The 24,787-nt window shown below is 43.6% G+C and overlaps 1 protein-coding gene across 1 annotated transcript in view; it reads right to left on the reverse strand.

The window, feature by feature from the left end:
• Positions 1 to 422: 422 nt before the first annotated feature.
• sik2b (salt-inducible kinase 2b) overlaps positions 423 to 24,787 on the reverse strand; it is a 45,020-nt gene continuing 20,655 nt past the window's right edge. The window contains exons 5-15 of the mRNA XM_019887677.1: positions 18,912 to 19,036; positions 18,583 to 18,706; positions 13,292 to 13,518; positions 12,214 to 12,366; positions 11,769 to 11,915; positions 10,260 to 10,491; positions 9,864 to 10,157; positions 8,342 to 8,499; positions 7,496 to 7,609; positions 4,991 to 5,079; positions 423 to 4,186 (exon numbers count right to left, since the gene is read on the reverse strand). Coding sequence (XP_019743236.1) covers positions 3,520 to 4,186; positions 4,991 to 5,079; positions 7,496 to 7,609; positions 8,342 to 8,499; positions 9,864 to 10,157; positions 10,260 to 10,491; positions 11,769 to 11,915; positions 12,214 to 12,366; positions 13,292 to 13,518; positions 18,583 to 18,706; positions 18,912 to 19,036 — 2,330 coding nt within the window. The 3' untranslated portion in view covers positions 423 to 3,519. The remainder of the gene's footprint in view (positions 4,187 to 4,990; positions 5,080 to 7,495; positions 7,610 to 8,341; positions 8,500 to 9,863; positions 10,158 to 10,259; positions 10,492 to 11,768; positions 11,916 to 12,213; positions 12,367 to 13,291; positions 13,519 to 18,582; positions 18,707 to 18,911; positions 19,037 to 24,787) is intronic.

Genomic DNA, 24,787 nt, shown 5'->3' on the forward strand with positions numbered 1-24,787 from the left:
GCATCATTTTTCACAGCCCCGCTTTGTTCAGCGGAAATGTCGGTGCTGTTGGGACAGTCTGCGGCTGCATGGATGGATGACTTGTGGAGCCGACAATGAGAAGAAAGGAGCGTCAGCGCAGAGCGCCGATGCCTATGTGGAACTGGGAGTCGCGGCTTGGAATTGAAGCGGATTTACATGGGGCAGAAGATGTGAGCCAATCTCTTTTTTCGTCAATGGACGCTACAGCTTCTTGTTTGCTTTCTAACTTAGCTTGTAGCAGACGTGTGCACATTTTCAGCATGACGTTTCTGATCCACTGGTGAAAGGACACTTTGATTCTCTCCCCTTCATCTACAGGTATAACTGCTTCAAACAACAAAGTGTATGCAGTAAAAGTGGTTGAGATTGCACGACTGTCTATGTGTTATGTGTTGTTTTTTACCTACTTCGCGGATTTTCCTCTTTCGTGGGAGGTCTCGGTCCCCATTAACCGCGATAAGTGAGAGGATCACTGTACTACTTCGACTTTTCCTGTGGAATTTTAACGTTTTTTTTCCAGTAACCTCACCGTTTTTTAAACTAGAACTTTATTTATGATTGTATGACTATCGTAAAATTGATACTCTTCCAACATGAACTCTTTGTAAAATGACAACTTTTTTTTTCTTGTATCTTTATGGCTGTCCTAAAAATCTTGGGGATTTAATCCCTTCCTTTGGTTACTTTTCAGCTTGGCCCCAAATAGTCCTCGGTCACGGGTGATGGGTGTCTATTGCTCTTCATAGATATTCAAATAATGTGAACGAGCCTTATGGTGAATTTGACCTTGAAGTCCGCCATTGTTGCTACGGTTGGCGTACTGAAGACACCTGACTTTGTTGGAAAAAAAAAAAAAACACACACAAAAAACAAAAATCACTTTTCAATTTGATTTGACCACACACACACACACACACGCACGCGCACACAAACACTTAAAATGTCACCTGTCGGAACGATACTTCTACTGTATTCATCACAGTCTGAGTGTTGCTAAAACTAAAGAATAAAATAAGCGTCTCTCATCCCAACGGCCCCTTGATTGTCCATCCCAAAAGCGGTCGCACGGGGCGTCATCCGTTACATTCGTTCACTAAAAAGCGTCTCGTCCTTTTCAGTCACGTGACATTCGCTCCGATTTGTGCAAAAAAACCAAAACAAACGAACAAAAAAAAACCCCTCTCACATCTGCGCACCTGATGTCATCAATTCCGTACAACGAATCAGATGAGAGTGAGCTGCACAGATGAGGTGCATCATCATCATCTTCATGGTTATCACAGAGGATTAATATTGCTTCAGTATTGCCACAAAAAGGTTAAAAATAAGTTGTCGCCAAACATTCACTACGGGAGTCCTCATTTACCGTGAGCCGTAAATCAAGCGCTCCTCGTGTTTGAGAGTGGAGAAGCCTGTCAGTAGTGTTAGTTCAGTAGTTGCAAAGGGAAACACTGACGAGAGAAATGTTCTGTGTGCGTCGTCATCCACTCGGCGAGTCCTCCCGTCAAAATACTGTCATTGTTAGTGTTGCAAGTGGTCAAGACGAGCACGGTGCCCGCCACTGTCCGACCTGCGAGAGGGCAAAGCGATACCTGAAATTGTGTTTCGTGATGTAATGAGGGCCATTGTCTTCTCTCGCCACTAAAAAGTGTCTAAAGGCTACTTACGGTTGTTGTCCAAGCCGTCATCTTTTAGCAGAACAACAACAGTACCTATGGCAAGCCGTTTGAGCACTTACTGGTAATCCATATCCTTGATATCCATTTTAAGGTCCGTGTACCAGTTTGCTCATTGGTCTCACTCGTCGCCTTGAGTTATTTGAGCATTTAGTTCATATCCTACTAGTGCAGTGAATTATGACGAAATCTGAACCACTGCAAATAAATGCTTGAACGGCGAGATGGCAAGCCATTTGACAACTCTGTGCTACTAGCAGTACTACTGAAATGAAGTATTTCAACCAGTTCTAGTCAATCTGGCGCTCCACTCGTAATACTGGGAGCAGGCTGTTTTCAACTACTGCAGCTTTGCCTCTCGAGTAACATGTGGCTGTCCTAGTCAGAGGCTAAAGTTGTCCTTTTAGTGAGGGCAAAGAGTGTGCTCATAATAGTAGAGGGACCTTAAGATGGATACTAAGGATATCTCATTGATATTATTCACAGTGCACGAGTTTTCTGTCATAAATAAGTGCACTCACTACTGAATGTTGAATAAACGTATAAATATGCCAGAGGTGTCCTACTACTGACGACAAAACCCAGTACATGGACCTAAAAGTCCCCGTAATGTGAAAATAAAAATGTCTTCCAAATGTCACACGGCGACAGACGAACAATGAAAAAAATATTGTCAAGAATACAAAATGAAGCTTCACAAAAAAAAAAAAAAGAAAATGCTGTGGGAGTGTCTGCTGAAACCACACCCGCTCAGCTGTCAATCAATTACCACGAGTATGACTGGAAAAACTGAAAAACGGATGCGAGCCTACTCATCATTATTCTTGTACCTACACATCCCGAAATATGTTTGACTGGCAAAAATATCCCCTGAAAGCCTCCGGTGGCTGAAATTTATCTCACTGGGTCATTGTGGGGGCTTTCCACGATGCAACGAGAGGCTCCAACGACCAACTAGCTCGTGAGCTAACAGGGTTGGGGTCTAGTAATAACAACTTAAGTAACTCTCACAATTGCGCTGGATAACCACTGCTGCGAAGGAAGGCACTCAAATACATAAAGACCGGGCGAGGGGTGACTCGTACCCGATGCTGAAGTGCGTCACTGGGGGCCAATTTAGCCAGGGGGAGGGATTCAAAGAAATTTTAAAAAACGAGGAAAACTGAAAGTGTGAAAAACGCTATCTCACTGCAATTCCCAGTTTGCACGTTTTCAGCAATTACCTTCACACATTGAGAATGTACTTAGAAACTCTCAGAATTCGCATTAAAGGGGTCTTTAAAATGGATATGAAGAATAACTAATAAATGCTCAAACGGCTTGAATTGTCATACTGGTGAGGGCAACAAACAGACTACTACGCGGACCATAAGCTAGATATCAACGATATCTTGTGCTCAAGCAACATGCCATTCTGCCAGCTGTTTTGTGCTTTTGGTTGCCAGTCAGTCCCAAAAGAGCTCACTTCCAAATCATCTCTGTGTGAAATGCTGCACATTATCGTCATCTTTGTTGTTGTCGCCGTCTTCCTAGGGCCACGATGGCTGCCACTGGAGTAGCCTCGCCACGGCGACGTGAGAAGTGTTCCGACTGCACCGGCCCGTTCCCCGCTCGTCTGATGCGGTGGGGGTGGGGGGTCAGCTAAGGGAGGGATTTTGGTACGAAAGGTTCTCAGAGGGTCACTCCAAGTATGCGATTCAGTTTTCCTTCATCGTACGAAAATCAGCGCTTTCCCCCGTTGCTTTCGCCGGTGTCTCCAAATCTCTCTGCTGTTCAAGATCTCCGGGCTTAATACTGCTTCAAACTGGGCACTCGCGAGGCTTCAGTTGACCAGCACAAAGCCGTGCTGGGAGTCCACCGTCTCCATCATCTCACTGTCAAGGTGCGGGCTCTGCAGCTCAGCCAGAACCACACCCTCGGGCTGGCCAAGGTTGCCCGAGGCCTCCGCCCTGGGGCCCTCCGCCTCTCCTATGACGGGAGGCGGGAGCCGGCCCAGGTCTAGGGGGAACTCATACTGGCCTGGGGACAGGGCTTCAGCGGAGGGGCACTGGGCCTGCTGCTCTACAGGGTAGCAGAAGCCAAGTCTGGTCGCTGAGGTTTCTTGAGGTGATTGGTGATGGAGGGGGTGGAGGGGATGGAGGGAGTGGTGTTGAAGGTGGGGGACAGGGGGCACGTGCTGGGCATAGTGGTGGTGGCTCAAGTAGGGCTCATAAAGAGTGCCCTCCCCTGGTTCCAGAAGGGGGCTCAGGCTGTGGGGGTGGCTGTATGGCGGCGAGGCCTGTGGCTGCGACTGAGATTGGGGGCCGCCGGTCGACATCGGGGGCATCTGGGGGGAGTTCTGGGTGGCTGCGGGATCGAGAGGGGTGCCACCCGCTTCATAGGACCCTCCACCCGCTTCATAGGACCCTTCAGCGATCTGCATCTGATTGAAATAGACGGGCAGGCCCAGACCCTGCGACTGCTGAAGGTACATCCTCTTCTGGTTCAGTCTGTGAGGACCAACACAGCTGAGTGAGACACATACCACGGGTTGTACATCATTAGAACTTTCAGATGGCTGTCACTGTACTAAAATTAAAACTTGATCAAATGACCCCCCGCCCCCTTCCAGGAACAAATATCACGATGCACCCGTTATACAAAGGCATACTTGCCAATTTTAAAAAAAGACCAGTAAAAAAACAAAACAAAACAAAAAAAAACGTGGGCCAACAATGCTAATGCTAAGATTGTACGAGAAACTAATTACGCAACTACTAGGTTGTGAGGAGGAGCGGAGAGGGTGTCTAACACCATTGCAGATGAGGGAAGGCATCTATTCGGCAAGAGACCTCCATTTCATTCAGGCCCATTTATTTGGAATAATATCAAACAATATTTCTGGTCAATGAAAATGTTTGTCAAGTAAAACCGCTGTTGAACATTATGTAAAAATGACTATCATGGAGAAATGTAGAGAAATTGTAAAACCAATAGGAAGACTGGGCAGAACTAAAACATAACAGAGCTACTTGGAACATGGAATCATGTCAGAGTCTACCGGAACGCTAAGACACCATCTTCACTTGAGTCACACCATCTTTAACACTGACGCTCATTCAAACAAGAGACTGTTCACTTGCATTGTAATTTGTGGCGTTTTTGATAAACTGAGGCGAGTGTTTATCACCTTTTTATCCCTGATCAGAGGAAGTATCTATTTGGGGCGTGTTCAAGAAAAACCTAAATATTGAGTTGGGGATACAATGAGACGATTTGGAGTATTGTGAGAATAGTGTCTTGAGAGAACGTACCGGTGTTCTTGCAGTTGTTGCTCTAAACTTCGGGGGGACTCCTTACAGAACATTTGGCAGCTTGCAGGACTGTTTGCCAAAACGCCGGTCTATTGGACACAAGAAACAGAAGACTTGTTTACAGATAAGTCTTCCATTTCGATGAACATGAGGTGTTGTATGAGCTACAACAAATATGGACAAAGGCATTGGGACTTAGGGTGTAACGACAACTGCAATATCGGTTAAATAGGCCACGTTATTTTCCATTTGTGTAGTTCCAGCACCCTCTGGTGGTTAGTTTATGAGTGCAGTTTAATTTGAATTAGACATGTTTTGACCACCTTAGGTATTAAGACCTGTACCAGATGAAGCGGAACGAAACATGTTTTGAGTTTGTCCCCAAATTGACTTGATTCACATTGTGTGCATGCATGAGCAAGTAAGTGTCTCAAGATTAAGTTATGAGTGTTATCAGGTCTCAATATTATGAGTGTTATCAGTCGAACAGAGTATTGTGAACCACATAGACCACACTTTGATCCACTGAGCCAATAGGAGGACTTGACAATAAAATGAATGGCCATTCTTATTTCTTTGTCGCTGCTCTCATATACAAAAACTAAATGTTGATTATTATTATTATTTTTTACATAGTATTGTGAGTTTTTATACAGTATCATGGGATTTTTTTTTCTAGCTCAAACTTCCCCACAATATCGTGATAATTATCGTATTGTGGGGGGCATAACCTGATAACATCGTATCGTGATGTTTGGATGTCGTAATTGGGACATCTGACCATTAGACAAAGGAGCGAAAATTCAGTGGTACCTCGATTTATGAGTGACACTCCTTTTGATTTGTTCTTTGTTTTTTGGTGGCTAATGTTGTTGGAGCTTAGATATGGCGGTCTTCACCAATCTAAATGTAGTATGTCTGTATGTATTCAGCACCCCGTTGGCCAAGGCTCACACACCAGAGGTAGCAGCGTTCTTGACGTTATTTACAATATGCATTGTAAACGTACTTTAACATACTTTTTCTCATTAAAAAAAAAAAAACAACACATTTTTTTGTTGGTGTTTTTTGAGGATCCAAAATGTATCCATGACAATTCCATTTATTTCCAAGGGGTAATGGCGATGCCTCTGTATCTTAGAATTCTCCGAAATGACAAAACTGAACAATTAGTCCAGCCAGTTCAACACGATTGAATATTTAACAGAGAAAGAGGTGTGATAAGTGTTGATTGACACTCTTGTCCATTTAATGTAGATTAAGTTGCATCAGCGTACCTGCAGACGATGGGTGAGGTATTGCGTCTCCAAACTTTGTCTGCGAGACAGGAGAGGCGGCTGCGGCCCACTTTGGTATAAGGTCGGGGCCTCCTGTTGCTTGGTTGCCTCAGTCTTCCAACACAAACATTGACAAGTTACAAACAGGATGTCTGTGACTCCACATATACTGCACACATAAACTGAAGGACACACTCTGTGTCCATCCCTCTTGTGTTGGTGAACAAAGCCGTGTCAGGGCCTGAGTGCTTCATGGCGTGGTCTAAGTGGATTATCCATAGCGTGTGCTGCCAAAATGCCTTTGTGTTGACTGATCAGACAGATGCTTTTCACTAACTGGCATGTTCCATCGGGATTACATATTAGTGAGTCAATGAGAGGATATTAAAAGGATGACGGGGCCCAAACATGGGAGCTGTGTTCTTGTATTGTGAAAGAGGGGCAGCATGGGAACAACCAAATATTGTCAGTTTTGGCTATTAACTGTGTGTTTGTGATTTTATTTACCGGAAAACCCATAAATTTTGTTCCCATACAGTGTGTCTCATTTAGTGTGTATGTGTGCTTATGATTTGATGTTATTGGATGCCAGTCTCTGCTCTGGCCAAATCTAACAGTCTTCAACAATGACGGCATTCACTTTGGAGAAGCCCCCAGGCCCCAAGGGGACGCGTCACAGTAAACAAGAATCAGTTGGCCAGCGTTTGGATGTCGTAATTGGGACATCTGACCATTAGACAAAGGAGCGAAAATTCAGTGGTACCTCGATTTATGAGTGACACTCCTTTTGATTTGTTCTTTGTTTTTTGGTGGCTAATGTTGTTGGAGCTTAGATATGGCGGTCTTCACCAATCTAAATGTAGTATGTCTGTATGTATTCAGCACCCCGTTGGCCAAGGCTCACACACCAGAGGTAGCAGCGTTCTTGACGTTATTTACAATATGCATTGTAAACGTACTTTAACATACTTTTTCTCATTAAAAAAAAAAACAACAACACATTTTTTTGTTGGTGTTTTTTGAGGATCCAAAATGTATCCATGACAATTCCATTTATTTCCAAGGGGTAATGGCGATGCCTCTGTATCTTAGAATTCTCCGAAATGACAAAACTGAACAATTAGTCCAGCCAGTTCAACACGATTGAATATTTAACAGAGAAAGAGGTGTGATAAGTGTTGATTGACACTCTTGTCCATTTAATGTAGATTAAGTTGCATCAGCGTACCTGCAGACGATGGGTGAGGTATTGCGTCTCCAAACTTTGTCTGCGAGACAGGAGAGGCGGCTGCGGCCCACTTTGGTATAAGGTCGGGGCCTCCTGTTGCTTGGTTGCCTCAGTCTTCCAACACAAACATTGACAAGTTACAAACAGGATGTCTGTGACTCCACATATACTGCACACATAAACTGAAGGACACACTCTGTGTCCATCCCTCTTGTGTTGGTGAACAAAGCCGTGTCAGGGCCTGAGTGCTTCATGGCGTGGTCTAAGTGGATTATCCATAGCGTGTGCTGCCAAAATGCCTTTGTGTTGACTGATCAGACAGATGCTTTTCACTAACTGGCATGTTCCATCGGGATTACATATTAGTGAGTCAATGAGAGGATATTAAAAGGATGACGGGGCCCAAACATGGGAGCTGTGTTCTTGTATTGTGAAAGAGGGGCAGCATGGGAACAACCAAATATTGTCAGTTTTGGCTATTAACTGTGTGTTTGTGATTTTATTTACCGGAAAACCCATAAATTTTGTTCCCATACAGTGTGTCTCATTTAGTGTGTATGTGTGCTTATGATTTGATGTTATTGGATGCCAGTCTCTGCTCTGGCCAAATCTAACAGTCTTCAACAATGACGGCATTCACTTTGGAGAAGCCCCCAGGCCCCAAGGGGACGCGTCACAGTAAACAAGAATCAGTTGGCCAGCTCTCTTAGGGTTACACAACAGCCAAAGTGCTCGTCCCTTTTTTCCCCCCCCTGTGCAAAATGGGGTGAGGATAGTGGATGAACTGTCAAGGGACGAGTCTTCCATGCATGTATGTTTGTGTCCTGACTGTCCAGTGCGGCTGACCTCAAGGAGGTTGTGCAAGTGGTGCTGGGGTCCTGGGGGGCCCATGGCAGCCACTTCCCCGGAGCCCATCTGCTCCACCAGCATCTGGACTTTGTTCAGCTCCAGGATGCCTTTGGTCCTCGCCAGGTTCTGGAGATGCTGTCGAAATGCAACCAGACCTGTGCAAACATTAAGAATATTCAAAGTCGCACTTCATAATGGCCACTTCTGACAGTGTGTCTCCACGCACGTCACTGAACTGCTGTGGGTGTTTTAGTATGACATATGACAGTGTGTGTGTCTGATAAGAGCCATCCAGCGGTGACGAGCAATGGCTGCGAATGATAGGTCCTGACTCACTGTGGTGGTGGGAGTTATTTCTAACCCAAGTCAGCAGTCTGACGCAAAAGAATCCGCCGCATCAACTCTCTCCCCCCCGAAGAGGATTAAAAAAAAAAAAAAAAAAAGGAAAAAGATTGAGCGAAAGAAAGAAAGAAATAAACAGCAACTGGGAGCAAGCACACATTACAGCCTGTCAATAAAGAGATGGAGAGACAAATGTTTTCAAGCTGTAATTGTACTTTTGGCTTGGCTGAAGTGCATGTGATTTATACTGTGTGGGCCAAGATTGGGGAGGCAGTATATGGAATGGGAGAGAGGATGTTTAGAATTCCCTACCTGATTACCCCCCGCCAAGGTTTTCATTGTTGTTTTTTTTTTATGGCAGGATGGGGCATAGAGTGATGTAATAAAATGTTGCTGCAGACCTAGATAGGACATGCACACTAGGTGAGTATCTATGAAGTTGTTTCATTTCATGCTGGTCCATATTCGGCCTTGAGTGGAGGTCTGCTCTTGACCGAATGCCCTCAGTCTTGTCGCTATCCACCCACAGTATGTATTTCATGTCTAATTGTGTGCTGCAGAAAGGCAAATACAAAAGTGAAAGGAAAAACAAGACATGGGCTGGGTGAAAGGGGTGGGTGCTAGGGGAAATGAGGCATAGAGGGAGCGGTAGAAATGGGAAGATGGGGACATATGTGGGCTGAAACCTTCTAATATCAGTCGGTGATTCATCATGTGAATCAGAGTCGTCAGAGGGGCTGAGTAGAGGAGGTGATAGGGAGGGAGGGGGGTGTGAACGCTCGTGTGAGAAATAATCTGGAAGATACAGTATATGCCATATACAGCATATGGTATATGAGCAGGTAAGAGTGTGAAGGAGCATCTGTTGCAGGGGGGTTGTGTGTTCCTCCTAGCCGGTGCTATTTGTGCCGAGCTGCACTCCGTTGCAAGTCAAAACTCCCCACAGTGCCGAAATTCCCCACAGTGCCTCGTGACAGCAGCCAAGGAGACATGACCTGACAGTTTACTGACACTTATTTATTCTCGCAGTCAAGCTCATCTCCTTCCGCACCGATGGACTTTCCCGGTCACACAATATCTATCAGCACTAACTGGCTCAATCTTTCTGAACTTGTCTCAGTCACGCAGAGTACCGAGCATGTAGTATTGTACCGATAAGACTGAGTGGGCTACTGACCTTGTGTGAGTGAGGTGTCAGAGGCACGGCGCCCTTCTCTGAAGCTGATGGGTGAACGGTTGTGGGTGTCCCTGTGTTGCGAGGTCAGGGCGGCCATTGCTGGGTTGGCTGGCCGAGTGCTCAGGAAGGTGGTAGGGGGGACGCGGGAAGTCGTGTTGTTGGCCAGCACCACTTCATTGAGCGACGGGGCGTCCTCAAGCAAGCCGAGGTCGCTGTGCATGGAGCCCATGTCGTAGCCCATGTCAGAATCCATGCTGCCCGTGGAGGGGTTGTGACCCAGAGCAAATAGTTTACCTGGTGGGCATTAAAAAGGCTTTTCAATGAGAAAACACGAGCAAAAATTACAGATACAGGTATTTGACCTTGAGGTGTGTAGCAGGTCAGCTGAAATTATACCCTGGTTTGACGTTCCTGGCTGGTTAGTGACCTCAGAGAGTGTGTGACGCCTCTGTCCGAAACGAGCAGCCAGATAGGCCAAAGACAGGTGGGGCGCATCCTCCTCTGTGTCGGGCTCTTCGGTCTCGATGCCCTCATCAATCGACATTTCCATCATGTTGCTAGGAGACGAGGTGGAGGACTTGCGGAGCACAGTGATGGGAGGCAGTGGGTCCAGCAAGCAGCCATTTACCTTGAAAAGGGTGCAGAATATGAATTTGTTAATTCAATCATTATTAAAAGAGTCAAGCGTACAACACACACACACAGATAAAAGGTTTTTATTTGCACCCACAAAACCAACTTTGGAGAAGGCAGGGCCAACAACTGTGTTTTCATGGACACAGCCACTCAAAATCATGCACATGAGTTGTTGCAATAACAGCCTGTTGTCGGTGTCGAGACAGCAACTTCGCCCAATTTCTCCATCTGCTTTCACTAGTGCACTGGGATTGGAATGCTGTTACTCAACAGCCTCACGCACACACGAAACACAAAGGGGGACCGTCATCGAGACACAAGTAGGGTAACAAAACTATAAGGAGGGAAAGAAAACAAACTTGAATGAATGCCTGATAATCCATCGAGAAGACCAAAAAAAAACAAAAGTATACAAATTGGTGGTCGAGCGCTGCGGCTTCCTATCCATGTGTGTTTGCTCGGCAACACATTCGGTCACATCATCACAGGACCACTTACATAACCGCGCTCCATTCATGCAGATAACAGACACACACACAGACACACACACACTACTGTCCCCCTGCCCTGCACGGCACTGCTCACCACGCACCATTTTGTTGAGGCCATTTGTGCAGGGGGTGCTGCAAAATACATTTTGAGGAGTTATAAATGAGAATTACATATGTGTGTTTCGCTCTGAAAATGTGAGAGGCAGTGGGACTCTATAATAGTCTGCCAGCTCATGACAAGCCAGCGGGAAAAAGGTCACTCGTTGGCACAGATAAACAAGAAAAAAAAAAGTGTGTGTGTGTGTGTGTGTGTGTGTGTGTGTGTGTGTGTGTGTGTGTGTGTGTGTGTGTGTGTGTGTGTGTGTGCGCGCGCGCACGGCCTTTTGAGTCTGAGACTTGTGCAGGACAGGCAGCTGTCCTGTCTGATGTGCGCACTGGCTTGGAGCTTACATAAGAAGACGAGTCATCTGAACTCTGGCAGGTTGACCATGCAAGCAAACGCCGGAGCCCTCAAAGGAGCATGACGTGCGTGCATATGCGCGCACACACACACATGCACACTTTTCATTCACAGTGAGTGATCTTATCAAAATGAATCACTGTCAGAGCGTATCAGGATAGTTTGGAATAACTGCATTTTCCATAACCAAAGCCGGATGTGCTCGGGCTGTCATGTGAGGTCAGGAAACATGCATGCAAAAACGGGACTGATAAAGACATGCGTGTCCCCACCAATCCAGCCTGCTGCTTCGTCTACTGACTGTGTCATTGGACCTACTTTGGGCGTGTTGACGTCCTCAGCCATGAAATTCTGCTCCAGGGCGCACGTGGGCTGGGTGAAGGTGAACGCATCAGGAGCCGCGGGGGATCGCAGCAGGCGAACCCCATGCGGGAGCAAGCCCACCTGGGCTGAATTGCTCGTCGACTGCAGAGAAAAGAGGAAGGGCGTTATGGGTCTTTTCTTTCAATCACAGCTGTTGGCGGGTGATGCAACAAATGGAGCTGCTGTGATTTGCAGAATTTGACAAGCAACAAAATGGGTTGAGGAAAATGAGGGGAAAGAGACAAGAAAAGAATGCGTCAGCAAGTGAGAAAGAGCCAGGCTGAGAAGAAGAGCAGGTGGAGAAAATAAATGAATGCTCCTGGATGCAGGTGTGAATGAGAGAGCTTTGATCAGGGTGGCGAGGATGGCGTCTATGGATTATTCACAAGCCTTTGGCTACCTTGGCGACAGTCTGTTCAGCGATCGTGCTGGGCCGCCGCTGACGTGCATCCAGTCTCTGCTCTACCGGGAAGCTGCAGCGGTGGGCCTTGAGCCGCTCCACCAGCAGGTAGTAGATGGCAGCAAAGTGGTTGTAGCTTTTGTTCTGCAGAGACTGGAGGAAATAGATGACATGTAAAAAGGACGTCACTGTGACACGGATTATTTCCCTTTGTCAGAAAAAAAGTTTACAGAAGGTCAAATTAAGTTCACTGGTTAAAATCTCTGGCAAGTTCATCCTGAAATGTCGCCTAAAACCGCATGTTCCTCACTTGAATTAGTCATTCGTCTATTACACAGCCACGTATTTCTGCATACTATAATTAATTAATGTTTATGGAGTAAACGTTTTGATTTGCTTCCAATAATTCTCAGTTTTCATGGTGTCATTAATCACAAGGTTCCTCACCTTCCATTTTGAACACCAATCCTGTCCGTTAAAGGGTGAGGTGAAAAAACAGAGAGCCTAGTTTGCTAAGAACGAAAACATTCGAAGGGATAAAAACTTAAATGCTGGAACACTATTTGAGTATTAAGTTCTCCAGCTCTCCAAAGCATCTCCTGCTCTCGCAAAAAAAAAAAAACAAAAAACACTTCGGTTAACCCTCATGTTAACCCATGTTCTGCACTTTTTCCCAGCTGCACACAGGCCAGAAGCAAAATTCCTTCATCACGGACTTATTTTGCAGTACTGTGTAGTGGGTACTGACCGCAACTATGTGGCTTTCTGCTTGTTTGATATCAAAGGCCTCTCATGTGTTTCCGTCTTATGACAGACTGCACAGTGACATGATTTGTTTTTACTTGTATACAGTATTAACTGTTTCATAAGAGTTTGGTCAATGACCGGGTGACTAATGTCAGCCTCTGCCTCCGGCAGTTGGTTTAATATCTTTGTTCTAATCAGGAGGTAGACATGGGTGATCGTATCAAGAATAGTTTCTCTGTGGTGAGAAGAACACAATCTGTAAATTTCAGATTTTCAAAAGGATATTTTTCATCCCTGTGCTATAAAAGAAGCCAAATCTGCTCGCCATTACCTCGACAGTCTTATGCTGGTCGATGCCAAGGCTGTGCATCAAACGTACAACCTGCTCGCTGTACTCGCCCACGCCCGTCTCGCCCTCAGCAGAGACAGGCTGCTGATATAGTACCGGCCGCTGCACCGGAACATCGAGTGCCATCCACTTGTGCTCTTTGATTTGCGCTACGGAAAGACGCTTTGATGGATCCAGGACCAACATCCTGCGGATCAGATGCTCGCAGTCTGAGAAAAAGGAATAGAAAAAATATTGGCAATGATTTGAACAAATTATCTATGACGTACTTTCGGAATTAAAATGTAATTTTCTTCCTCTGTTACAGAGCAAGTGTCTCCACTCCTTTCAACTTCCCTCCTGTCCAAATGAAATCTCCTGACCCCTCGTTCATGGCTAGATAAGATTGACGTCAGAGGCAGCTGGGTTCTTAACAGGATTAAGGTCCCCTGCCTGCACCCAGAGCACCTCAACTGCATTCTTAGCTCGAGCCATTCACACTGCTGCTAGCAAAAATCAAATGTAGTATTATTTTTTTGTTCAAATTTTGACTTCTGCAGCGTCCTGAACCGGTTGCCAGCCAATCACAGGGTACACAGAGATGAAAAACCACCCGCGCTCACACTCACACCTAGGGACAATTTTTTGGAGTGTTCAATCAGCCTGCCATGCATGTTTTTGCAATGTGGGAGGAAACTGGAGTACCCAGAAAAAACCCACGCAGGCCCGGGGAGAATATGCCAACTCCACACAGGGAGGCCGGAGGTGGAATTGAACCCGGTACCTCTGCACTGTGAGGCCAACGTGCTAACCACTGGTCCACCGGGCCGCCGAAAAGAAACATGCTTTCCTAATTTCCATCCTTTTTCTACACAAAAATCGGATGTTTTAAAACGACAGGGCAGAAAATGCACTCAATCGTTGGAGATCATTTTAACAATGAATGATTTTCTGTTTGTCGTTTGCAGTGGTGCAAAGCTCCATTACAACAGCTTCGACCTTTGGAATAAAGCACTCAGATAGTTGATGAATATGTTGGAGACCACTTATCCTGTCAGGAACTTCATTTTTCCTGCATATTCTTCCCAGAGGGCTGACTGATGTGCTTTCTATCACATAGTTAGACATCCAGGGCAGTTATATTACATTTTCATCCCATTATGTGCACAACCACCAAGAAAGTTTAACTCACACTCTTACATCCAAGCAGCAAGCACCATACAATCTTCAGCAAGTTGGAGGGGGTTGTGCTCGTTGCCACAGCTGTGTTTAGAGCAACAACCGATGATATGTTCCTCCAAAGGACTAACTGCCCAAGGAAGGTTGTGGACCATGTCAGAATTGATGTTGCCGGAAGCTGGCTGGCTGTCTGACTGATTGATACAGTGCTCCTGGCCATCATTGCACAATGCTCAATAAATACAGGCTATTAAGTTGGATAGACCTCATTATTTTTAAGGACTGCTGTCGTGTATATAAAGTATGTCACTTAAATAAAATACTGTACACCATATTAGCTCCACTTGTAACACTGTAATGTTATAAAAATTTAGATCTGCTGCAACACCAGTTACGAGAGGGGTTGATAGAGGAGATTGTGAAATTCGTCAAAAAAGAGCTTCGTTTGGTCATATGTTTTTTTCTTTTCTTATCAGGGCGTGCTAATGAGTGGAAAGCAATCCGACAAAACACAAGAGGGTCCATCTCATTTAAACATAATTTAAAGAATACATTTGTCAACATTAATACCTGTAGGGTTATTAGTCATGTATTCTGTTGTTTGTCTGTTAGATCAGGGGTCCCCAACCGCCGGTCCGCGGACCGGTACCGGTCCGCAGGGCATTTGGTACCGGGCCGCACAGAAAGAACTTGCCTTAATTCCGTTTGATTTATTTCGGAATACGAAAGATGTTTTATTTTGAAAAATTACCGGATTCTCCGTTACATCCGTGTGTGTCACGCTTGACACACGTCAAGCCACGCTTCTCTGTCACGTGACCGATTCCGCTTAAAAACAAAACGTCAAAGCTCGCAAAATGAGTAAAAAAACTGCTGGAGATCAAATGACGGCGGCCTTAAAAGTACGTTCGAGACAACTGAATTAAAGTTATGGCTGAATATTCTGAGATCGCCACAGTAGCACTGTTGCTATTTCCGACATGCTACCTGTGTGAGGCGGGGATTTTCTGCAGCAACGGCGACTAAAACAAAATTACGAAGTAGACGTGACGTAAAACACACACTTGAGGTGTCATTGTCTCCTATTACCGCGAGATGGGACCGTCTGGTTGCAGAAAATCAAGCTCGGGGCTGTGGTGAGTCGTCATTTTCATGCACTTTGAATTTGCATTGTATCGTATTTTGAAGGCATTAAACATTACCATAGCGATCAGTGTTGCGGCCAGATTAGACGCTCCTTGTGTTTATTATTATATTTCGAAAACACCACCGTTTTCATGCAGCTCATACCATATTATTTTGTTGTATTATTTCCGCCACACCTTAAATGCCGGTCCCTGAAAATATTGTCTGACATAAACCGGTCCGTGGGGCAAAAAAGGTTGGGGACCCCTGTGTTAGATTATTTATTTATTTTAAAAAAAAATTGTTTTGGGGGTGGGGTGGGGGGGCTTTCCTGTTTATTTGGCGTTATTGTTGTTGCTTTATATTGGCCATGCTCCTTATGGCAGGACGACTGCAATGGAAATGAGCCTTTTGGCTATAATTGGGTGTACTTCGATTTTATCTTGTAAATGGTCAGGAATATATATTGTCCCTCTGCAAAACAAAAAAGAAAAAGAAAAAAACATTTAATTACGCATAAACAGCTTAAGCGAAGTAAATCTTTGGATTTATTGGTTATAAAAACAACATTGATAATCAATTATTCACAAAATGTAGGGCAATAACAGATAATGACTATATTCCTTGACAATTCACCCATCAATTATGCTCTCGTTTCCTTGATTCATAGAATATTATGTAAGATCTGATCGTGTTCAAGAAGTTACCCTTAATAAACGGTTGTGATCCAGAAAATGTGATTTGAATCTGATGATGTTTTTAGCCCAGCGGTTATACATCACAAAAAAAAAAAAAAAAATGACCAGATTACTTCTGAACAAATCAATTGTGGCTTTTAAAATCTATTCCCGAAGGAAAAATGCTAGGACTCTTCTGTACTGTAATTGCTTCAAATAAAGACATAACATCCGGTGCAATGCATGCAACTATGTTTGTGATAATGACAGGAAATGTGAAAAGAAAATTTTAGAAGTCAGAAATATACAGCTTTTTATAACTCTAGTCATGCAACGAAATCTTTCCGAATTATTTGCATTTTTGCAGCCAATGACTTCTTAAGTTTGAATGATACTCTGGTTTGCAGTTTCTCCTGCATTTCAGCTACGAATGTCTGCAATAGGAGTCAGACATGCACAAATAGAAACCCGGTGTTGAGTTGACGGTTTCCCTGGATAACATGACTCATGCGTCCTCTGCGGTGTGCCAACGTCCAGCTGTGGAATAGAGAGAATGGTGGCAGACCATGTTCGCAGTGGTGAGATGTTCAAGTGAGGGTGAACTGGGCTGTGCTAGACTCCAGTGCCATGAAATGTGCATTTGAACTGGTTGGGTTCGGAAGCTCCAACAAGGTTAAGAACCACTGCTTTAGATGAAGGTTTGGATTTTTTCCCCCAGAAAAACATTCATTTATAAATTGCATTTTAGTTTAATTTGTATTGTCTTGAACTAATACTGAAATGTGTTTGATGATTGGAGGCGGGGCGAGGGGGTGGTGACAAAAAAAAAAAAAAAACCCAAAGAAATCAGGAAGGGGGCAAATAGTTTTTCACACCACTGTACTTACTGCGTGGTGAGATGAGCAACAGGAGAGCAGGCAGGAGCACAGCACATCCTGTTCTTACTTCCCAGGAACAGACTGTCTCTCTGCTACTCTCCTTCGTCACCATGCCTGTGCATGTTGATTGTTTCAAGGTCCTCTCACAAACATACAAAGAATGGCACAAAGGCCCAACAATGCCCATTTGGATCAACCCCTGGTTGCTGGATGATAACCAAAAAGTTACATTGATGAAATTAATCAATTTGGTCAGTCCTGGAACTTATTACATGGCAGAGACAGAGACAGGCACAGATCGAGAGGGGTTTGCTGGCTGGTCGTCAGGTTACATAAACAGCTCGGGTTCTGGACTTCATCTCTTGCCAACAAGCTAGCACGACTCCTCACAACTTGGCTGCTTTGACACAGTGTGCACAGCACAGTGGAAATGCTTTCTATTACTGTGTGCCCTTGCCCTAAAGGATCCACCTCATTCACACAATGACCCCTTAAATGAGTGCAGCCATACTAAGAGTCTGTTGATACAAGCAGAAGGTGTGATGGTGTCACACGGAAAACAGATGTTTTTGTTCAGATGATACAAGAATCAGAGATGGGCACTTTACCCTATTTTGCCGGTATGTCCTCCGTCCGCAGCCTGGGTACCATTCAGTCATCCTCCCTTCATCTTTATTCATATAATAATGATCCTAAATTTATGTTGACATCTTATACTCACATCAACTTCTGAAAATATTAGATCGCCCAAGTATTAGGGATTTTAGGGTGTTGTTCTCTCCATAGAGGCGCTCTCGACAAAACTTTTGTCACTTCACGAGAGAAACTGTCCATAAAATTCAAAACACATGCCATGTCTTGCCACATTACACTACACCACACTTTGAAAAATGTGCAAGACTCTCGCATGCAAACATTGACGTATTCATTGTGCATGCGCCTGTGTGCCGAACCTTATTTTCAGTAACGGCGTGATTGGCTATTATAGATAAGACAGGCCACTAATCAAACAAATAATTAATTAATTAATATTTTTAATGTCTTAGTGATAAGCAGCTCAACATTGGTATTTCACAACAGAAAAATAGCTACTGCGATAAAATAAAATAAAATAATAATAATAATAATACAAACACTGTGAACACACACGAGACAAGCGGCGCTTCACATTCGGTCAGAAGTATTACACACATGAGACTGGCTCGATGTGTTTCTGTCAGTCGTTAGTGAAATGGGGGTCTGTAGGTACTTGACCCAGGTAGGGACGATTAAAGGCAGGACAAAAACCCAATTCCATCCCTGCTTAGTCCATCCTTTTCCCCAATATGGACGTCTGTCTGAGACGGGCGGACGGACCGTTCCGTCCCTGGGAATGCCCATCTCTGATAAGCACGAATACATCTCATGCAAACTTTGGCTAAAATAGGCTTCCTACCTTCAGTCATGAAGTAGGGGATGCGGAATCTTCCTTCCAAGACTCGCTGTCGGAGTACTGGCAAAGTGGGTCCGTCAAAGGGCAAGGCACCACAGACCAACACATATAGCACCACACCCATACTCTGGAACAATCCAAAAGAGAGATGGCACAATTAAAAGTGGTTGTTACTACTCAAGTCCAAAGATAAACAAGACGTTGCAAAAAGCAGCTAAATGAGATGTAGCTGTCGCAGTCGGTGATTTGCTTCGAACAGTGCCAGAGGAGACTTGCAGTGGAAAAGTGGCATTTGTTGCTGGACCGTGACACAGCTCATGCACGCAACGTACCCAGATGTCCAGTTGCGGACCCTCGTACTGTAGGCCCTCGAAGATCTCAGGGGCCGCGTAAGGGGGGCTGCCACACCACGTGGCCAGAGGTGTGCCAGGCTGAAAGAAGTTCCCAAATCCAAAGTCTGCCAAAGACACAGTCATTTGACAATTAAATTTTTAAATCAATCTCTGTTACATGGTTATGTCAAAAATGACAAATTGACCCGATGCCACAAGGGTTTGTTCGCTGTTATACATCAATCGAGTGGAAGATAAGAGAGTAAGTATCCCAGTAATCTGTCGGGAAAAAACAAATGACTAATGAAATTATAAGAGAAGAAGAAGCTCAGAGACGCCACTGGTATGTAAAGACTATTTATTCTATCTTTGTTGTGTGGACTTACACTGTGCTGCTGGATGGAAATACTAATTCTTGTATGCTCTGCATATGACAATATTTGGTCGAACTAGTAATTTCATATAACATTTATATCTTCTGTCTTTGGAGGTGATCAACCTAACCAAAAACTCCTGTCAATAGTTGAAATGTCAAATAAAACTTACTACTGGAGTTGACTTGAACAAGCATTTTCAGCTATAATCCTCACATTCTGGAGTTTTTCTCACATTACAGACATTTGCATCTCAATAAATTGGATAATCATGTAATATAGTTTGGGTTGATTTAAAAAAGGGAAACTTACTGTTAAATATTCACAACCAAAGCATTAAAAAGTTCATGATGTGATGCCCAAAATGTTGATGATGCAGCGTAGCGATAATGAAGACACCATATTCAGGGTCTCAACAAATTTGAATGTTACATAAAACCCCAAATCATGTTTAACATGGGAATTTAATTTAGAAGAGGTGATTGTAAACCATTTTGGTATTTCAATATACTACATATCTTCTTTGTTTTGGTTCAGATGTTTTATCTCTGTGTTGCCATATCACTGTTGTGTGGGGCCGGCGGCTGAATAAAGTATGCACCGGTCTAGCACAGAGCACTAATCCATTTTTTTTTCCATTCCATGTACAAATATGTATTTTATACATGTTTTACAGGGGTGACTAATAAACAGCTTCAGGCAAACACACATCACCTCTTTTTGGAGAACTCTTTGCTATCTGCTGAAATGTGCTCAAGCACCAGTGCTGAAAACATATCGTGTTGATTCATTTTTTTTTTTATACCAAGCTATTGCGGTACTTTGTTAATCCTGATATATTGTGAAACCATATTTTCATGTTAACACCAAATTTCCCTTGAAGAAACAAAAATGCTGGTCTTCCTCTTTGCATCCGGGTGCCACTGGTGTCAGTGGGCTTTGCATAATGTGCTATATAAGCCGCATACTTTTATGATGAGCAAACGGGCCCCCTGAATGGTCACCTGTGGCGCTAGAATCACATGAGCTCATCAAAGGCTTTGCTCCGACTGGTTGTCTGCAGAGCAAACAAGTTAGATTTTATCTTGGGAAAAGCATGACACAGGAGGGGTTCGTTCACACATACACTAAATATGGAGATTGCAGGCTACTTTTTAAAATCTGAGTTCAAGCTGCAGTAACACACACACACACACACACACACACACACACGCGCACGCGCGCGCACACACACACACACACACGCACACGCACACACACACACACACACACAGAGGCATATGACTTAAGTGAGTAATGAATTAAAACTACCTCATTCATCAAGACAGAATATAGCTTCCAAACAGCCTCCCCGCCTTGTTACAGTGGACATTTTCAACCTAAGCATCGTTTTAGATTTCAAATGAAAAGGGAGTGTAAAAAAAAAAAAATGGCGATAGTCACAGGTCAGAAAAAAAAACCTAGTAAGTACTGTTCGCGTTTTACGAATGGAACCCCTGTGATTACAATGCCACCCACAGTTAGCAGGCGCAGACAATGGCGCTCACTTTACCCTCTGCCCTCATGCTTTTTTCCATCATTGGACACAGTTATGTAAAAAGGGGGGGGGGCTAAAAGAATAAATAACGATGATTAAAAAAGTCAGGCTTACATAATGGGGCTGGAGGTGATGTCAGCACATGAGCGCCGACACACACGGTCACACCCTGTGCAGTGTGAGGGCAAGAGACAGGATGAGTGCCACAATTCTGTCCGGTACCACCCCCATTTACAATTAATGGGGTAACAATGTCGTCACAAACATGTGAGCAGATCTTGTAGGGGCTTATACTTGAATAATAGATTCCCTCATCGCCCATACTAATCACGACCATTGAATACTATGAATGGCAGATGTTAAAATCCAATGCACCCCCAGCAATCTATTGAACAATACTTCCAATGTGCACACAAATTGCATCAGTTATGTGCTTTCTGTCAATCAGTGGATTAAAAAAAAAAAAAGTCAAAAGATGTCAAGGATGACTAATGAATCGTAAAGACCATACAATTACAACACAGCAGAAATGAGTTGCAAACTTTAAGTCGTTTGGATGAAATAATTTGCCTGAGCATCTTTCAGTATACTTCCATGCAGGTACAGAAGCAGACGGATTAAAGCAAATAAGTCAAAGCGGTGTGCAGGACACAGGGCTAAGAGCAATTGTGCTTACTGTGTGCTATTGCTGTGAAGGCAAATATGACACAGGTAAGAATTTTTTTATTTTTATTTTTTTTATTGCCAGTGCAAATGTATCTTCACAAGCTGTGACCCACATCGTGGAGCAGAATACTAAGCAGCCTGTTTGACGTCAAAAAGCTGCTGCACACTGCAGGCGAGCTGCACAGTGTATGTGACACACACAATCGCATGAGCGTAATTTTAGCCTCAACAATGGCACACTCGAAATGACTACAGCTAAAGGCTCATGAAACTTTGGTAGGCAAGCGCATCACTTTATCATGCTATGCTAAAAAGACATCTGAGCTCAAGAAATATCATGACTGTTTATTGGAGCCAAATCATACTGTGGCAAAATGAACCCAACTGTACTACTTTAGCGAAAAAAGTCTTTAAAAAAACAACTCCATTAATAGCTATAGCTGTTGCTGGCTAAGGCTACCGAGTGCCTGCAGATGTTAAGATATGCTAAACAAGGATGGTTGAGTCATTTATTTGCCCCCATGACTCAATTCGAGCTTCTGTTGCACAAACATGACACATGATGCACCGTGATTGTGTTATCCTTGAGATTAAACAACAACAGACTCTGTGTGCTATGTCTTGTCAAGAATTCAAGATGTTGAACATCTGATTAAATGTTGCATTTGTTTCATATGTCAAGCATCCAGAAATAGAGAAGGTAGGTACCTTAAGAGATTTACAATCTGGTGTTGGTCCAAATAAGGAATGTTCTGTAATGGTGGAGGTCTGATTTCAGTTCTGGAAATGATATTCACCCCCGGCCCCCTCTCTCTAACCAGCTTCAAACGGTCCACCTTGCATTCAGAAAGGCTTTTTGAGGTGAAAACATGAAAGGCACCCCCCTGCTGCCTCTGACGCCCCCTCTACTCGACAATCCACTTGCCATTGTGAGCGAAACAATAAATTTGCAAGGAAATTTTGAACAAGTTCAAAATCAAGAAAAACGGTGACAATTAAAACTGTTTGCGAACCTTTTATGAACCCTGACGAAACCTAAAAGTTGCAAAGCATTCGCCACTTAGTGAGATACAGTCTTAAGGGAGAGTCCGGACACCCTGCAGCGGAAACTCATTTCCGCTGCATGTATCTTTGATTTCGTTCTTTCGGGTCACAACCCATAGCTCGTGACCGTAGGTGAAACAAAGAACACAGTAACCAAGTATGTGTGTGTTTCCAGTGTGTAACCAAGTATGTGTGTGTTTCCAGTGTCCACTACTGTAATAAATTAAAATTAGAGGTACCATTTTATGAATATGCATGTATGTCATGACAATAGCGATTCTCCTACTGGTCTAACTAGCAGAGGCAGCGTTGATTCATTCGTTAGATTGACAAGATTCTCACACACCCAATATTGACTACTAATAGCGATAAGTAATTCATAATTTGCTAGCAATTTTAATGAATCATTTTTTGTTGTCGTGGCGTTGCCATTTTTTTGCATTCATGTCAATAAAACAAAAATGTCCTCGTTCATGTCCTTCCATTTGTTAGAATGCATTCAAATCACACAGCAAATAATGCTGCTCATCTCCCTAGAGCAGGGGTGTCAAACATACGGCCCGCGGGCCGGATCCGGCCCGCAAAGGAGTTTAATCCGGCCCGCGAGATGATTATGTAAAGCATTGGTGTCAAACATACGGCCCGCGGGCCGGAACCGGCCCGCAAGTAGGTTCAATCAGGCCCGCAGGATAATGTAAAAGTGAAAAAAATGCATTAAAGACACAGAATTAATATTTTTAATCAGGTGCAATTCATTGAGTATCCGCAAGGGGACACTGTTTTGATCAGTGAAGAAGACAACAGCAGCCTCAGTCTGTCACTGAGACAGACCCATGACAGCAGACGCTATCAATAGCACTCTCACATTTACACATTTAATAGCACTCTCCTTAGTTTGTAAGGTGTAGGCAGGGATTACATTTAGATTTTATATGCACGTGTAAATGCTTTAAAACGTGCTTTCTTTATGAATCTTGTTTAATCTTAAAAGTGCATTACTATATTTTTCAAGAGCAATTACTTGTTAAAGTTTGTACAATCAGTGGGATCAGTTGCAATGCATATATGTGAATGATAAAAGTAAATTGCACATTTGTCGAAGGAAATGTAAGGTGCTTCATGAAATTTTTTGTAAAAGATATGTTCATTAAATTTCAACATTTTCCTAATGTTCTTGTGCTTCTTTATACCAAAACAAAGGAAAGACATTGTTTTGGTTATTTATAGCAAAGCATTGTATCATTTTAATGGTCCGGCCCACTTGACATCTACCGAGGCCGTATGTAGCCCACCATGTGAAATGAGTTTGACACCCCTGCCCTAGAGAGTTTTTTTTTCCCTTCTGCCTAATCACTAGCCCAGTAATGTTCTGTTCCTCATTTTTCAAAGATAATCTGCGCTGTGGACAATTGGCGGTGAGTCAAAAGTGTCTCTTTAAATTGGGGTAATAACATCTCTAGGTTGTAATCTTGGGACCCATCCGAGAAACCTGTAAATGTGCCAGCAAAATAACAGTAATGTGCTTCAGTCAAAATTGACCTTTTCTGCTTGGAACATTGGGTAGAAACAAACAGCAGCTATAATTTTATGTTCTTGAACGGTTTTATTCCTTAAGTATTGTTGAAACAATAGTAAAACCCTGCACAGTTCAATCGCACAACTAATTACGGCCTCCAAATCATAACTAACTCACCCCCAGGGACGGCCAGTGTTCAGTCAATGCTGGAGGGGGACACAATTTTTCATCGGAGCAACTATGGGGCTCACATAAGACAATGTACTTCCTAACCACCGTATGGAAAGAAAAATGTTATTTTGAATATCGACGAAAATATGCGCATACGGGCAAAATAGGTAATGTTATGGATTATCTTTCTTGATAATACATTTCTTAATGCATGTATAAATGACAACATCCTAACCACACAACAAAGGGTTTGAAGCAAACAACAAAATAACCATCAACTCACGTTTTTTTTCAATACCAAGGGCTCTTTTGCATAAAAACTACCATTCAAAGATGGCATAAAATTGAACAAGAAACAATGGCAAGAACTCATTTTCCCTCCCTACCTCCCTAGATCCCCTCCCTCCATCCCTCATACTACGACAAATAACCACATTGGTTTTACATGCCAACATCTGGTATTGTTTCACTTTTTGCCCTTCATCCTTCATGGTTTGCCCCTTCAAACATAAAGCTGCAGTGCCCCAGAGGAGGCATTTTGCACTTCTTAACACTTCAGTTTTGAAAA

This window comes from Hippocampus comes, unplaced genomic scaffold (genome assembly GCF_001891065.2).
Source record: "Hippocampus comes isolate QL1 unplaced genomic scaffold, H_comes_QL1_v1.1 scaffold6, whole genome shotgun sequence".
Classification (NCBI taxonomy): Eukaryota; Metazoa; Chordata; class Actinopteri; order Syngnathiformes; family Syngnathidae; genus Hippocampus; species Hippocampus comes.